We start from the raw sequence: 15,224 nt of genomic DNA, 5'->3' as shown, positions 1-15,224 counted from the left end.
CCGCATAAATGGGTAGCAAAAGTGTTGTCACTCATCAAGGAAGGAGAGTTGGCCATCCTACGAAAAAGGAGGATGAGCTGATCCCATAGGTCAGGTAACAGCGAGGATAAGTGACAGAAACAAGACACGTCACGGGGCAAGAGCCAGTGTGGATAGACTCGGTTGGACTCGGAAGAGATCAGCTCAAGAACTGTGACACGAGTCTGACGAAGCGATGTGTCAGCGTTGACGAACTTAGTGGGCACACACTTGGGCTCGCTTCACGATGGGTCCCAATGCACAAGCCAATCTTTGTCTGCCATGTCATCAGAAAAATAATGCCACGACGGATGTCCAGAAAAAAGGTCCGGAGAGTCATATACAGAAAACAAAATTGAAGCACTCACATTAAACTCATAATTTCAATGTTTGATGATAATTTCAGTTGGCACTAAGGTTGATCAAATTAGATTGACAGATTTTAGAATATAGTTGATTGGTGCATATTGCAGTATGATATATTTGACGATCTATATTTCTTATAGTAAAAGTGACGTAGACACATCAACACTCTTCCCCTCCGTGAGTGATCGATATGTGATCGATCTAATACCACATGAATAATATGATAAACAAGCATAACGATTTGATATCTGATAGTTTCAACTAATATAACAAATGAATATAATGATTTATATTAGCAAGGATGATTATGATCTATTTTCATGCCTCTATTATTGATAAGATTATGTAATATCCTTCCTTAAAAGTCCACTATAAAAGGTACGATCAAGACACATTAAATAATATAAGTTTGACTCAGATCAAAAAGCTCTTGACTTAGTTTTGTAGGTCTCGAACATCTATGAGTTTCACTGTGAGATAAGCTCGAAGAAGGATTAGATTGGATTCGAGTCAATTTCTAATTTAGATAATCAAAATCAATTATAGTCATGGAAGCATCTTGAAACTCTTTGCTAGTTTATTAAGGATTATGTTATTTTCTTTAATTAGTTGATTAATCAAATGATTGCCTGGTTTATATAGGTCATCAGTAAGATAATATATTTAATCTGACCTGCTACAGTCAAGAGAAAACTCTCAGGTTAAAGCAGTAGCTCAAAGGTTTAAGCTCAGCTAACTGGTCTAAGTTTGGAGACAACGAAGCTAATGCAAAGAATGAGTTGGAAATCACTGTTAGGTTTGTACAGTTGGAGTCCTCTTTTTCCTGTTCCATTTCCCCGTCTCAGCTTGTCAAAGGTTAATTATCTTCTGAAGTGAAGGCTTGTCAGGTGGAGGAATGGATTTGAGACAACAAGCAGCAGCAGCAAATCATGATCATGATATAGTTTTGTGGTTGTCTCTCACACTCCTTACTACCCCACCTCCACTTTCCCAAGAACAAGTGTCTTGGTTATGCATCTCTCCTTTACAGTGGGAAAGAACAAAACTATAAATCCATTACAAGTTTTGCAAGCGTGAGATTTTATTGGATAGTTTCTAAACTATGTCAGTGATACTGATGTTTGGTAATTCTTTTTCATATCCTATTTGGTATTATACAATAGAAACTCTAATTCTTAGTTCTTCACTCATTCTCTTATATGATTTTATTTAATTATAAATCTTTAATTATTTATTTTTAAAGATTATTTTAATTCATTTATATGATTACATATTTTTATTTTTTTGAAAGATTACATATATATTATATTATATTTATTAAAATAAATAAAAAGAAACTGATGGACTGTCTCCATATTGCTACTCTCTTATCATCAATAATAGTTCGGATTTAAATTTTTTCCTAATAACTTGATCATTGGATTCTCAATAGAAAATTTCATTTCTCTCTTTAGGTTCGAATAAATCTAACTTAGCATCGGATAGGATCCCTTTGCATATACTAAAAAGTATAGACCCACCTAAAATAGTGAAGCTCAATATTTACTCATCAATCATGAAACTAGAATTACTTCTACAAGAACTACGCCTAGTGATTCGGTTTTGACATATCTGATCCAATAGATTGGATATGACACTCCAATAGCAAACTAGATATGGTGAATCCAATCTCAGATCCCACTTTCAGAGAGACAACAAGAATCGACCACTAACCAGCTGATCCGGACTCGATGACACTGAGAAGGACACTCCTGCTGCTGCAGCTGCAGCAAGGAGAGCTAGTACGGGAAGCCCCAGCTTGGACACTCCGTTTACCAGCCTTGGACTGGTATCATGGCTTGTTTTATCCGTCTGATCCACATCGAACGGCTGTGAGAAGATGGACAACAACTGCAACCTTGATCCTGACTGCACACCAACTTTGTAGTGACATGCGACGAACAAGACGGTCCTCGTTTTAACGTTCCCTGCCTTCTATTTTGTTACAATGACACTGATCCAAGGTAGCATCTTTCGATCATTGCGTTCGTAGCTTCAGATCCTTCTAAGCTTCATCATCACTCAGAAAACACACAGATTGCATGTGAATGATCCCATGCGATCACTCACTTTCTTGTGTAGATAATGAGCACGGAAGAAGAAACTAGAAAAATACTAAACAGTCACCACTAAGATGAGCAACACAACATCACTCCATGAACAGTTACGTATGATTGTGGGGGACGCCACACTCTTTCCGAGTTGCTTCAGGGAAACATCATTGAGGGTGTTCTATCCCAAACCACCAGTGATGCACAGACAATGACCTTGAAAATGACCGACTGTGTTGAACTATATTTAGTTGTATCTGTTAATGATAATATTATGGTTCAAAGTTTCAGCGATATCCCTCGATATATCTAATGTAATAATGCAAGTTAATAGTAATACATCCAGCGATAATATTATATAAAGGAATAGGGTTGGATGGATCTTTGACCAGATGAGAAATATGCAGCTCTGTGCAATGAATGAATCTATGGCACCGACTCCAGCGGAGGTTGAGATTTAATGGAGCATATCCTGAAAGATAATGAATGGCAGATGGGAAGGTTGCTTTTTTGCTGCAACCCAAACAGCCGATTCAAAGGGCAGAAGCACCTAAGAACACAAGAACCATGCAGCAGTGTCTGTACCTTCAAGATCTGGTTGGACATCGGAAATCGTACATTTACTTTTTTTCTTCTTTTCCTACTTTTTTGTAACGCAAAGATGTCGGCAGCAACTCAAACTCTTAAGATTTCTAGAAGAACATGAGGAATGAATGCAATGCAGATAAAAGTGTCTGATGAAATTACGATCCTGCGTGTTCCCCACCAGCAATAATTTACTTACCAAGATCTCACGGAGCAATCTTACCATTGCATCAAGATCCGTGCTTGACACAAATCACAATGACTATATTATTATTATCAATAATAATAATTAGCAAGTTAGTTCGTCTCTCACAACCTACCTAATGAGAGGGGCCCATAAGTGTGGGGGTCCACCTAAACATTATTTTTCCATACATTAACGATTGACAGATCAACTTATTTTTGTTCATATTATTCCTCGATCAGACGAGTAAATACTAATAATTGGCACAACCGTTCAGATCAACGAATCAATCATCGAAAGACATCGTTGGATACGGAATAACATGTTGATCACGACATGGATAAGACAGTTGATGCTAATGATTTGACGCCATTTTCCTGATCTAAATTGGTGTTGCCGGTAATTTTGTGGTGTCGGTCCATTAATTACATGATGTGGTCCTCATATCAGTCAAAATCTTTTCCTTGTCGCCATCATCAATTCATCTTATGATAGTTCAACACTGTCATATATTTATCCTCGAGAGTCGAATTTTGTTCCAATATATTTATATATATATGTTTGACCATTAAATGTTGTGAAAAAATCATTTATATTTTTAATATATGTATGAAGAAAATCACCTAATTGCCAATTCTTTTAATACAAGCAAAATGATATGTTTATTCCATTGGCGAATTGCAAAGTAATTGCGCATCAATTACTTGGATTGGGTCTAAATCTAGTTCGCTACAAATTCAAATTCAAGAATCCTACCAAGAGGGGCCCCAAATCTGGTTGGTGCAAGTTCAAATTCCAAAATTATGAGATGCATCCAATAAATACACATCCAACTACCTAAATGACATTGATCTTTTAATAGGACGTGAAATAAATTGTGGATCTATGATATACTTTAGGACTGTTTACATTATAGAGATTTCCTCATATCAAATTGTAATGATTTGGGTAATGTTGCTTCTTTGTGATCTGATAATCCGTGATGATGTGAGCTCAAGTAGATCAAGTATTAATTATAAATATATGTCATTGTAGTTAACCTCTATTATAACAAGTTGATTACTAGTCGAAATTCTAGTCTAAATTAATAAATACCCTTTGAAAAGTCCTAAAACTGTTTTAGGCATTTTAAAGAGATATTTTGGTTATTACATGTATATAATTAGCACACAAACTAATATCAGTCATATTTCAATGACATAAGCAAATAGGTTAGATCAAAATTTAAATGAAAAAATGTCATTTACAAATTTGCAAGGATATATATGTAAAAACATCTTTAAAATATTATATAAAAATACTTATTTTTATATAAGTAATACCAAGGAGGCACTATAACATATTATTTTTTTACTATATTATAATATTTTTTGATATTATTAAAAATACTTATTATAATATATTTTTGATATGTTTATAATATTTTTACCCTATGTTATAGATCAGTTCACCACATGGATCAGTCTATAAGAGAGTGAAAAAAAAAAAGAAAGATTATTGTGAGTATTATTTTCAATTTAAAAAATGAGGATATTTTCAAAAAAATCTCGAAAAGAGAATTTTAGAAAAATGGCCAGAGAGAGAGAGAGAGAGAGAGAGAGAGAGAATTTTTACCATTTAAAAAAGATATTAATTGATATTTTTCATCGAATAGCCAAAAGAATACAAATGCGCTCTTTATCTTGTTTTAACCTCTTTGCCGCCTCCCTCCCTTCCCGTCCCCTGCGACAGCGACGGAGGAAGCTGACGAGAAATTTAGCTTCTTTTTCTTCTCTCCAAATCCGTCCCTTTCGTACTCGAGCATCTCCCCACGAACGGAGAAGAAGGCTATAAATGCAGCCTCGTGGATGCGTCCATCCATGTCCGTGTCCTACTCGTACCTTGGAGCCACCAATTGCACGGGTAATCATCTCCAAACCTCGTCCGCCTTTTGGGCTGCCAAAATTCACCTGTATTCTCGATTTTTTCCGAAAATTTCACGTTTTCTTGTCTAAAGATCTTGTCTTTTTGAGGCACTTGGAACTCGGACCTTCGTCTGTGGCTGCATTGCGTTCGTGTCGGTGGATTTTGCTTCTTATTTTTCGCCCGTTCTTTGCCCTGCAAGAGGAAACTTATCAAATTCTTGTCTAAAAATATTCCTTTTCTTTTGATGTACTTGGATTATGGACCTTAATCTCCGGCTGCATTCCATTCGTATCGGAGAATGTTCTCTCTTTTCTGCCATTTCTTTTCTTCTGTGCTACAAAATTGTGTCTTGATTTTCGAATTTTTCTGCAATTTCCAGTTTTTATGTCTAGAAAGCTTAACTTGTTTAGCTGCACCTGGAGTTTGGACCTTAATCTCGGGCTGCACTTTGTTCATATCAGAGAATTTTGCCTCTTCCTTTCACCCATCCAAAGTTTTCCTTCTTTTGGTTTCTGCTTTTATTACACTGACTTTGCATCAAATTTTGGCCTGAAAAAAAGGAACTTATTTTTTGGCAGTTACATGTCATCGAAGAACATTTTTGTAATAGAGCTATGAATGTTCAATTCCTTTTCTTGAGAGCAGCGCTCATCCTTTTTGTGTTTTTCCGTTGTCGGTGTACTCTAGTAACTCAGAATCATAAGCTGAAGGTCAGTTGAGGAAGCATCAATATAAAAGCATGGATCAGTACGAGGTGCTAGAGCAGATCGGTAAAGGATCATTCGGTTCAGCTCTTCTTGTGAGGCATAAAATTGAGAAGAAGAAGTAAGCAAAGCACAGTTTTTATGTTTTTTGCTTTCCTTTTTCTGTGTTTCTCTCTATTAGAAGTAATACTAAGCTTCATCTTCTCCAATGTTTGTTGCAGGTATGTCTTGAAGAAGATTCGTCTTGCTCGGCAGACTGACAGGTGCCGCAGGTCTGCCCACCAGGAAGTAAGTGTTTGTCCTTGCTTACTGAAATATTACATCTGCTAATTATCTGCCAATTTCGGTGATGCCTTTGTATTGCCCACCATTTGTTACTACTGCTTCAAGCCAAGCTAATGGTGTGTTTACAATTCATACTTGTCTCAGATGGAGCTTATTTCTAAGGTGAACAACCCGTTCATTGTGGAATACAAAGATTCCTGGGTTGAAAAGGTTAGGAAAAGCCTTTGTGTGAGATCAGTTGTTATGAACTAGTGTTTGTTGCTATATCTACAACTATATCTGATGTATATGTACAATTATGAGAATAGTACACATGTTTTTTCTAGATGTCCTTTTCATACTCGGTTGATGATCATTAGTATCGGACATCGATGATGGTAAGACTATAATTTGCCTTGACCTTTTCCGACTGAACTGTGAAACAGCTGTTGTAGTATAGATTCATAATCCATGTACATTACACATGGTTTTAATACTGCAATTGCATCCCAAATAAATGCTGACTAATCTAAAAGCATATGTATTCGTGCTACAATTATGCCATTCCTACTAGATTTGCACTTTATTGAGCAAATCAGCCTATTTTTGCTGGCAACCAAAGCAGTAAAACTTTTTAACTTGGATTTGTAGACTTGAAAGCAAAAGCATTCCAATTCCTAATTATATTAATTATATAATTATATAATTAATATGCACTTGAATCTTCAAAATATTTGTTATTTCTGTTTCTGTTTTCTAGCTTATTTTGGCTTGGCTTTTCACTTTTATTTCATATGCATGAGATCAATTTATTTCCATGCAATATATCAACTTATGATGTTATTCATGTGATTTTTGCAGGGTTGCTATGTGTGTATTGTGATAGGTTATTGTGAGGGCGGAGATATGTATGTTGTGCATTTCACATGGAACCAGATTTTTTTTTTCCTTTCCTAACAATAGTTCTTCTCAGCGTTTGTATTAATTTATTTTCTATTACAGGGCTGAAGTCATAAAGAAGGTCAATGGAGCTCTTTTCCCGGAGGAGGTTGTTTGCTTCAGAAATGGAATTTGCTTTTCTTATCATAAATGACAAATGGTTGATTTCTTCTCGTGTGTTCTAAAATATATATCTATATTCTAAAGTTCTTTTATTTATCTTTAAACAGAAACTTTGTAAGTGGCTTGTTCAACTACTTATGGCACTTGATTACTTGCACATGAACCATATTCTGCACCGTGATGTTAAGGTGAGTGAAATTATTTTGCTAACACATATTCCCTTTGGATAAAATTTTCAAAATTTCTGACTACTGACTGTGCTCAACTTTTCTTTCTTAGTGTTCAAATATATTTCTTACAAAAGAAAAAAACATACGTCTTGGTAAGTTCTTTTATATTCATCACAAAGAAACCATTTTGTTACATTGACTTGAATTTAAAATGAATCAAACTTAAGGCTTGTTTAGCTGACATAATAATCTGAAATTTTTATATGATGCAGGTGACTTTGGTCTTGCTAAAATTTTGACCTCTGATGATCTAGCTTGTTCTGTGAGTTCCAAATCCAGCTGATTTCATCTTCACGATACAATTAGTTTCATTTTCACTGACAACTATCGGTCCTTGATGCAGGTTGTTGGCACTCCTAGTTACATGTGCCCTGAACTTCTTGCTGATATACCCTATGGTTCTAAATCTGATATCTGGTCCCTTGGTACAGTCATTTTTCATTATGCTAGACATTTTTTAGTTTTTTAACAGCTTTCGAGAATCTAAGATTTCTTTAACGGTTTCTTCACTATCCAGGCTGCTGTATATATGAGATGACAGCCCTCAAGCCTGCATTCAAAGCCTTTGTAAGTTGTACCAAATTTTGTTTTATTTGGAAATATCTGGTTCTCATTATTATTATATCAAAAAAATGGCCTGCAAATGTTGCATTTCTGATGCTAACTAGGCTATGCCTATTTTGACATATGCACATTGCTTATGTATAGCAAACTCACATCACTTGGTATTGCAGAGGTTTTAGGTTACATGGGTGTCATGTGTGCTTATGTGCAGTTAGGTCCACAATTCTTCTGTATGATACATATGGTGACTCAAGATATTCTTTATTAATCTATTTCCATTTTATAGAAATTTCTTACATGGTTACTGATAATAACATGGTATATATTTTAGGTATCCATTGGTGAAAAATTGTGTTCCAACTTACACTCCAGATTTTTTGAAATATTATTAACTCCAAGTCTAGTACTATAGTCAACTCTTGTACTCTTAATGATACATGAATAATGAGCAGAATAGTTGGCTAATCTGTCATAAATGTTTGCTTAGCAAAATCAGGTATTTGTTTGAGATTTCTTTCTTTGGTTCTGTTCAATTAATGTGCATTATTGAACTGTACTATGCTATCTCTAATTAAGCTTTGTGATAGGATCACAATACATCCTCAACTATGCATATTGACTTCAAAATTTGCTATGAAAGTGACATGTTTCTTTAATTTTATTCCAACAATGAAACTGATATTAGGTCCTTTTCTTAATTTGTCTAAAATGATTAACTTGTATTTGTTATTTGTGCAGGACATGCAAGGTTTGATAAACAAAATTAACAAGTCCATAGTGGCTCCTCTGCCAAGCACGTATTCTGGTGCATTGTAAGCTTTGTTTATTACATTATCCAACTTTCCATCACTCCTAACATTTAAACAAATGAGTTTCAGAAGACTGATTTTCTGATACATTTTTGTTATCATCACATGCAGTCGAGGACTCATAAAAAGTATGTTAAGAAAAAACCCAGAACATAGACCGAGTGTATGTATTTTGGCCAATCTTTGATACATATGCTTAGAACTGCTTACTTTTGTGCCGATTTACTCCCTCTTTCTGCTAAGTCTGTAAATTTCTCATATTCCAACAGGCTGCTGAACTGCTCAAGCACCCACACCTTCAGCCTTATGTGCTTGAAGTCAATTTAAAGTCTCCTACATGGAATAGGCTTCCTATTATGCAAACTAAAAACAATCATTTGAAGAAAATTACATTCCTTGATGCCAGCAATGATTCCATGTGCAATGACATGGAGAAAAGGAGGTCTTTCAGCAGTGAGAAGATATTGAAACTGAATAAGCCTGTAGCTGAGCATGACTCTTTTGATTCCACTCAGACAATTAAAGTTTATCCAAATTATCCAAACCAAAGACTAAAAGGTCAGGTTGGGGATATAGATGTGTATAAAGCGAATAGTGAGAAACACTCGCCTACTGTGAAGACACCCAGATATACTCCTAAATCCTTCACAACTCCAAGGAAGGTAGTGGAGCCATCAAAATCATCGCATACTGGAGGAGATCATGAACTGGTAAGGCTAGAATATCCATATGTTAGTGTGATGAATATATCTGAATATTCCCTTTTTCTTAGTTCACATGCATATATCTGGATTAGCTTCTAAAAGTTAGTTTCACATTTGCCCATCCATGATTGTTAAACTGTTTTCCAAAACCTACAAAATATGGGTTCAATATGTAGATAAAAGCAGTTATATTTTCACTGTTATGTGCCATGATAAACACACACAAGAAAAAGCATGGCCTACTGCATGGACTCCTCCGAATCACAGTCTGGAAAGGGTCTATATGCAGCCTTACTCTCACAAGCGGACAGCTTGTTTTCATACTTCGGACACTAACACTCAGGCATCAACGGTGCATCCTTATACTTGATATTCACTATTGTTTGACTTTCATTTGGTCCTTAAGATCTTCAGTGCATGTTTTTGGTAATAATGAATCATTGGTTCCAATTTCATTGGGAGCATATGGCATGATTTTGTTTTTCTGGTTGCTACTTGTATGAGTGTTTGTTTGATTTAACATGATCTGTCTGTTTAATGATTTGCTAGTTGAAATTTTTGAATGAGATGATAAAGAGGACTTTCTCAGTAACTTGAATGCATAAAATTGGTCATTTGTATCAGAAATATATACATTTTTTTTGCTGAGAACTATTTTTTGGTACTCCCATTGCAGCTTCCATTACAAATTACAACAGATAAAAGTGGACAACACACTGGAAGAACAACTCTTCCTTCATCGAAATCTGAGACCCCTTATAGACACAAAGTTGGTATTATCAACCCGATGGAATCCCCCGATATTTCAGTGAATTCCCCTCGAATAGACAGAATAGCAGAATTTCCATTAGCCTCATTTAAAGACCCACTGTTCACCATCCAAAAGCTCCCTTCAGATCATGACTCTTCTCTCATTCCTCATTGTGGAGACTGTTCAATCACCAAAGATAAATGCACTGTTCAAATCTTTCGATCCAAAGGGGACAATAGGAACTATTCTTCAGACCGAAGTCCAGTAGCCGCAGATGTGTCAAGTCGAGGCTCATCTGAATCAATGCAGCGGAGGTTTGACACCTCATCATATGAACAGCGGGCAGAGGCTTTGGAGGGATTGCTTGAATTTAGTGCACAGTTGCTACAACAGGAGAGGTTTGAAGAATTGGGGATTTTGCTGAAGCCATTTGGCCCTGAGAAGGTCTCCCCAAGAGAGACAGCTATATGGTTAACAAAGAGCTTTAAAGAAACTGCAGTGTGTTGATGTATTCAAGTCTTTTTTGTTGCTGCTTACTTCATAGAAATCAAAGTGAGCTTGTCACTTTATTATAGATGGTTGTCTTTGTTATCTTAAAGCTATGTAACCTGCTGTAGGTTGAAAGTCTGCCAACGTATCTTGAAGTTAGATGTGGTTTCTCTGTATGACACATATTATTACTAGGCTATGTTGATTTTTTATGTTACTGTGGCCTCATTCCTTCTTTATTGTCTATGTATATCTTCTTTGTTTTGAATCTTGTAAGTACTAAATGTGCAAGTTAATCTCTTATTCTGATCACTGAACCAAATTATGCTGTTACCTTTTTGGTGTCATCTATCCAATCTGCACTTAACATGGAAATAATATCTGAAGTTTCTGATGCCCATGAAATGACTTCTTTGATGTATCACAATTTCAAGCTTTGGTCAATTGCCTTGAAGGATAGACATTTGTGTTTATTTCTGTGCTTGTGCCTAAAAAGATACATGAAAAGTAGCTTATTTCTCGCATAAACTGCCATTGAGCATATACAGAACAAAGATGAAAATTTAGACTGTTACTGTTAACTGTAAGTCAGGTCCAAAGAAAAAATTTGAAACTTGAAAGCATGTCAATTTAAAGCTCATCATCATAATTAATCCATTTCAATTCACATAACATATTCTTGTTTTTGGTTTCTGAGGATGCATGTCAGAGAGGCCCAATTAATTATCTTAATTAATTAGTCCAAGATGATGCATTAAGGTAAAGAAAATATGGAGGACATTCAGTTTAGATGGCAAAATACTGCTTCCATGAGCATTACCAGAGATGGCTTCTAAGAAGTTTCTCATTCCATATGACTTTCTCTCACAATCTGACTCTTCCATAAATCTTGGTCCAACTACCCACTGTCCATTATAACCTCCCATCATCCACCACCCTCCAACCAAGCCCTCACTTCTTCCTGATCAAAAACTTGAAGGAGAGAAACAACACAAGTGTAGAGAGAGAAAGAAAGATATGTGTTTGGCTGTGGCTGCAATTTTGTTGGCTATGATCCAAGTTCTCTCTCCCTCACTGACCCCAGAAGCAGCAGATGTGCCATCTCCTGTCCTCGGTATGCTAAATTTTCTTTCATGATCTCATTTAACATCTCCGTATGACCTGTTTTGAAGTAACCTTGTATAGCCTTTGATTGAATAGGTTCTAGTTTGACACTACCTTTGATGATAAATGACTACTTTGTGGTGTGTTTGCATTGTCATGATTACTTTCATCTCCGAAGCTTACTGATAGGCTTGTTGTTCTTAGGTGGAATGTGTGATGATGTGGACTGTGGAAGGGGACTCTGCCAGACATCGGCAAACTCGACATTTGGGTTTGAGTGCAAGTGTGATCATGGATGGACTCAGCTTCAGTTCCTTGACCATGTGCCCTTCCTTCCCTGTGTCATCCCAAAATGTAAGTCTCAGCTGTGTTCTTGTTGTGGTTTATCTATCAGAAGTCGGCAAGTAGTGCAGACTTGGCACTCTTTTCTTAATAGATTGACAGCTTGATCAGTGACAGCAACTAATGTGGAAGATAATACCACCTTCTTAACTTATCTATTGTCTTCACTCTGTGATCTTAATTTGGCCCTATTGTTCCCTCAAAAGAATTCTGCATTGATGGAACCCAAGAAAATGGTGGTAGTGCTGATGATGCACTAAGTGGATATGTTAGTGTTGGTTCTTAGAAGCAAAACGATTACTAGTTTGTAAAACAAAAGATGTCTGCAAGAGCATGATGAACTAAGAAGAGATGAGCAGAATCAAATAGCAAATAGCTGGTGCATGACTTGTGGTTAATTTGTTTGGCATCTCAATTCTCATGTCATGTAAACAGTCTCAAAGCATACTTTTTTTACAGGTGCATTTGATTATGCTTGTTACAATGATTCCATGGTTCACGCACCTACTACATTTCCTGAAGCTACTGATCTGTCCCTTCTTGATCGTAAATTATCATAAACCTTCCTTCTTGGTTTGATCTTCACTAACCATAATGAAGTGTAGTAATTTGTTATTTTTGTCTTGTCGATAGCATGCAGGTGGTCTTTCTGTGGAAGTGGGACATGCATAAGAACATCTAGTTTCCGACATCACTGCGAGTGCAGAGAAGGTTTCAGCAACCTTCTAAACCTCACCGACCTCCCTTGTTTCAGAGATTGTAAGGCTAGGGAACCATGAATTCAGTGTCAACAAATAGCAGATATGCTTGTGTTGTAATCATATAGGAGTGTTTAGACTTGTAAGCTTAAACATGAGGTCATTTTTGCAGGTGTTGTTATGGCAGATTGCCCAACTCTGGGGTTTACATTATCAAATGGCTCCTCTCCATCTTCCTCACCTAATTTTCCTGAGACAAGCAATAGAGGTAAGGGTGGTTCTCCAAATAATCTCCAAATAATCTCTAGCTTATCTAATTGCAACTTGGCCTGAAAGAGTCAGGTACAACAAAATTTATTGGCTTTGATGTTAAATGTAATACAATTAATGATTCATTGTCTGCCTTGACCAACCTTCTTACAGTTACTGAAATTATTATTTCCTCTTTGCTTTGTCTTTATGCTAAAGTCAAATCCTTTCATTCTATTGTTTTATTAATTTAACAGTGAGTTGCATTTGGTGGAGTTAGTCACCTAAACACCTGATATCACTTGTGCCTAGATTTGTATATAGCAAAACAAATACTTGAGAGGCCATGAACTTTGCAACTTCAAATGTTTACTATAGAAAATGGCTTTCAATTATTTAGGTAAAGGGGAAAAAAAAGTAACTTCTTTACAAAAATAAATAAAATGAAATAATGAGGTCATGAACTAATATAGCTATTTCTCTTGTATCAGCTTCTCCCACTCAAAGGAAGTTCCTGTGGCTGTACATTATCATAATATGTGTGGTAATGGTGCAAACAACACAGAAGTATGAAGTATAAACAGGAATCACCATCAGCATGGAGTAAGATGAGTTTGTCCTCAGAGATGAAGTGATAGGAGACTGTATACTCTTCTAAAAATTTGCCTCTTTGTATACTGAAAGACCACTTCTACAGAAAAAGAAGTGGAGGAAAGCCCTGAATTCTTTTCATTTTTTTTCTTTTGTTTAGCCTAATGCTTATATGGATATATATACATGGAGATGTACTGAGCAGAATTATGTTTTGATTTTTCACTTAATCAGCCTTTCAACTTTTTCTGATTTTATGGATGTATAAACTAATTAAATTATCAAAAGGATGTGATAGCCAAGTAATCCATAACTAGCATGATAGAACCCTAATTTACTCTGATATCGAAAGTCAGAGAAAAAATAAATTCATTTATAAAAATTCGATAGGTGTATAATTATTAATCCAAGTTTAAATATTTGGCTTAAAACTTCTTGTCCCTCTAAGCTGCTGAAACAAAGAAGTTGCAGCCCACCATGATCTGTGGAATCCATGCAGATAGAGAATAAAAGAGCTTTCACTTATTTATTGCAGTACAGACATTGGAAGTGGGAGTAGATTTATTAAATTATTGGGCTAAATGTATTTACTATTATTAATTTAGATTAAATCTTTAGGATCATAAAATTCTCAGACAAACATAACAGAAGATCTTTAATCTAAAAAATTAGTCAAAATGTAGAAATTGTGGAGTAAAATGGTATCATTGATGGTTAGTGGAAGATGTATGGGATTAATGACCAAGATGATATATATATATATATATATATATATATATATATATATATATATAAAATATGGGCAGCTAAGAGAGAATGTCAAAATTAAGTTCCACGCTGAGGCCAATGTTAAGTTAACCACAGGTCATGATTTAAAGGGGATATGAGGCACATAAACTAATTAATATTTAATTTTTTTAAAAAAGCTTGCTATTAGTAAACCCTTTATAAAAATAATCAAATATAATCTTACTATTTATAGTCCCTGAATTACTATCATATTCTTATTACCATAACATCTTATTTACTCTAGTTGTATCAATAAAAAAAGATTGAGAGGAAAAAAGAAAAAACGATGAGGGTATAAAGAAAATTAAAAAGATGATAAGGATATATATGTTTATTTACAAGGATCTGTTAGTAATATTAAAAGTTCTTAATATGATTGTAAATAGCAAAACAGGTTACAAGTATAAATGGATAATTTATTAAAAAAATAGTTAACTAAGGTGTTATAGATTTAGTTAGATTTTATATCAATATGTAAAGTATTACTCTCCTTAAAACCTCTTATAATCCCTTACTAACTTGTAAAAGAGAATACGAGTTATAGACTTAGTTGGATTTTATATCAGTCCGTAAAGAATCACTCTTTTTAAAATCCCCTCTTACGATCCATTACTTACAAAAGAGAATACGAATTAACGAAAATGTTTAACTCACGATTCCACAAACAGATATTTTAATAAACACTTGATAGTTAATATGTTTTATATAACTTTTTATTTTTATTTA

General features: G+C 35.1%; 2 protein-coding genes across 4 annotated transcripts; both read left to right on the top strand.

Moving 5' to 3' along the window:
• The first annotated feature begins 5,016 nt into the window (after positions 1 to 5,016).
• On the top strand, positions 5,017 to 10,942 carry LOC135663843 (serine/threonine-protein kinase Nek2-like). Of its 3 annotated transcripts, none has more exons than XM_065176891.1 (15): positions 5,017 to 5,145; positions 5,836 to 5,973; positions 6,074 to 6,140; positions 6,282 to 6,347; positions 6,978 to 7,024; positions 7,119 to 7,164; positions 7,286 to 7,366; positions 7,458 to 7,500; positions 7,621 to 7,670; positions 7,752 to 7,833; positions 7,926 to 7,975; positions 8,711 to 8,784; positions 8,893 to 8,944; positions 9,051 to 9,491; positions 10,162 to 10,942. In XM_065176891.1, the coding sequence occupies exons 2-15, from the start codon at positions 5,888 to 5,890 to the stop codon at positions 10,741 to 10,743; spliced, it is 1,767 nt and encodes a 588-aa protein (XP_065032963.1). In that variant the 5' UTR covers positions 5,017 to 5,145; positions 5,836 to 5,887; the 3' UTR covers positions 10,744 to 10,942. The 3 variants fall into 3 exon arrangements, with proteins under 3 accessions (XP_065032963.1, XP_065032965.1, XP_065032964.1); XM_065176893.1 differs by lacking the exon at positions 5,017 to 5,145 and adding an exon at positions 5,197 to 5,299; XM_065176892.1 differs by lacking the exon at positions 5,017 to 5,145 and having other exon boundaries at positions 5,306 to 5,973.
• A 733-nt stretch (positions 10,943 to 11,675) lies between these two features.
• On the top strand, positions 11,676 to 13,903 carry LOC135672595 (uncharacterized). Its single transcript, XM_065181084.1, has 6 exons — positions 11,676 to 11,839; positions 12,034 to 12,183; positions 12,631 to 12,717; positions 12,805 to 12,930; positions 13,042 to 13,137; positions 13,610 to 13,903. Exons 1-6 carry the CDS (start codon positions 11,743 to 11,745, stop codon positions 13,696 to 13,698), a joined length of 645 nt encoding a protein of 214 aa, XP_065037156.1. The 5' UTR covers positions 11,676 to 11,742; the 3' UTR covers positions 13,699 to 13,903.
• Positions 13,904 to 15,224: the final 1,321 nt, after the last annotated feature.

This window comes from Musa acuminata, chromosome BXJ1-4 (assembly GCF_036884655.1).
Source record: "Musa acuminata AAA Group cultivar baxijiao chromosome BXJ1-4, Cavendish_Baxijiao_AAA, whole genome shotgun sequence".
Taxonomy (NCBI): Eukaryota; Viridiplantae; Streptophyta; class Magnoliopsida; order Zingiberales; family Musaceae; genus Musa; species Musa acuminata.
Note: the sequence above shows the minus strand (reverse complement) of the source record. Positions and strands in the feature narration are given on the sequence as shown.